General features: G+C 51.0%; 1 protein-coding gene across 1 annotated transcript; it reads left to right on the top strand.

Annotated features, from left to right (window-relative positions):
• Positions 1–332: 332 nt before the first annotated feature.
• On the top strand, positions 333–1082 carry LOC138568870 (polysialoglycoprotein-like). The gene has a single exon (XM_069646652.1). The coding sequence runs from the start codon at positions 333–335 to the stop codon at positions 1080–1082; it is 750 nt and encodes a 249-aa protein (XP_069502753.1).
• Positions 1083–1357: the final 275 nt, after the last annotated feature.

Raw genomic sequence — 1357 nt, 5'->3', positions numbered from 1 at the left:
GCCATCCGATGCAAGGTGCCATTGCGTGATAATGGTGGTGAAGATGCAGGATCTGGTGATGGTGGCTATGGTGATATGGCCATCTGATGCATTGTGCCCATGCGTGATGATGGTGGTGAAAATGCAGGATCTGGTGATGGTGGCTATGGAGATTTGGCCATCCAATGCAATGAGCCCATGGGCGATAATGGTGTTGAAGATGAAGGATCTGGTGATGGGGCTATGGCGATATGGCCATCTGATGCAAGGTTCCCATGTGTGATGATGGTGGTGAAGGTGCAGGACCTGGTGATGGTGGCTATGGCAATATGGCCATCTGATGCAAGGTGCCCATGCGTGATGATGGTGGTGAATATGCAGGATCTGGTGATGGTGGCTATGGCGATATGGCCATCCGATGCAATGTGCCCATGCGTGATGATGGTGGTAAAGATGCAGGTTCTGGTGATAGTGGCAATGGTGATTTGGCCATCCAATGCAATGTGCCCATGCGTGATGATGGTGGTGAAGATGCAGGATCTGGTGATGGTGGCTATGGCGATATGGCCATCCGATGCAATGTGCTCATGCGTGATGATGGTGGTGAAGATGCAGGATCTGGTGATGGTGGCTATGTCGATTTGGCTATCTGCTGCAATGTGCCCATGTGTGATGATGGTGGTGAACATGCAGGATCTGGTGATGGTAGCTATGCCGATATGGCCATCCAATGCAATGTGCCCATGGGTGATGATTTTGGTGAAGATGCAGGATCTGGTGATGGTGGCTATGGCGATATGGCCATCCGATGCAATGTGCCCATGGGTGATGATGGTGGTGAAGGTGCAGGATGTGGTGATGGTGGCTATAGCGGTATGGCCATCCGGTGCAATGTTCCCATGTGTGATGATGGTGCGGAAAATTCAGGATCTTGTGATGCTGGCTATGGCGATATGGCCATCCGATGCAATGTGCACATGCGTGATGATGGTGGTGAAGATGCAGGATCTGGTGATGCTGGCTACGGAGATTTGGCCATCCAATGCAATGTGCCCATGGGCGATAATGGTGGTGAAGATGCAGGATCTGGTGATGGTGGCTAGGGCAATATGGCCATCCGATGCAATGTGCCCATGCGTGATGATGGTGGTGAAGATGCATGATCTTCTGATTGTAGCTATGGCGATATGGCCATCCGATGCAATGTGCCCGTGCATGATGATGGTGGTGAAGATGCAGGATCTGGTCATGGTGGCTATGGCAATATGCCATCCGATGCAAAGTGCCCATGCGTGATGATGATTGTGAATATTCAATATCTGGTGGTGGTGTCTATGGCGATATGGTCAACTGATGCAATGTGCCCTTGCGTGATGAT

Source organism: Ambystoma mexicanum, chromosome 2q, assembly GCF_040938575.1.
Source record: "Ambystoma mexicanum isolate Mex_15411 chromosome 2q, UKY_AmexF1_1, whole genome shotgun sequence".
Taxonomy (NCBI): Eukaryota; Metazoa; Chordata; class Amphibia; order Caudata; family Ambystomatidae; genus Ambystoma; species Ambystoma mexicanum.
This window is presented reverse-complemented; position numbering and strand designations above follow the sequence as displayed.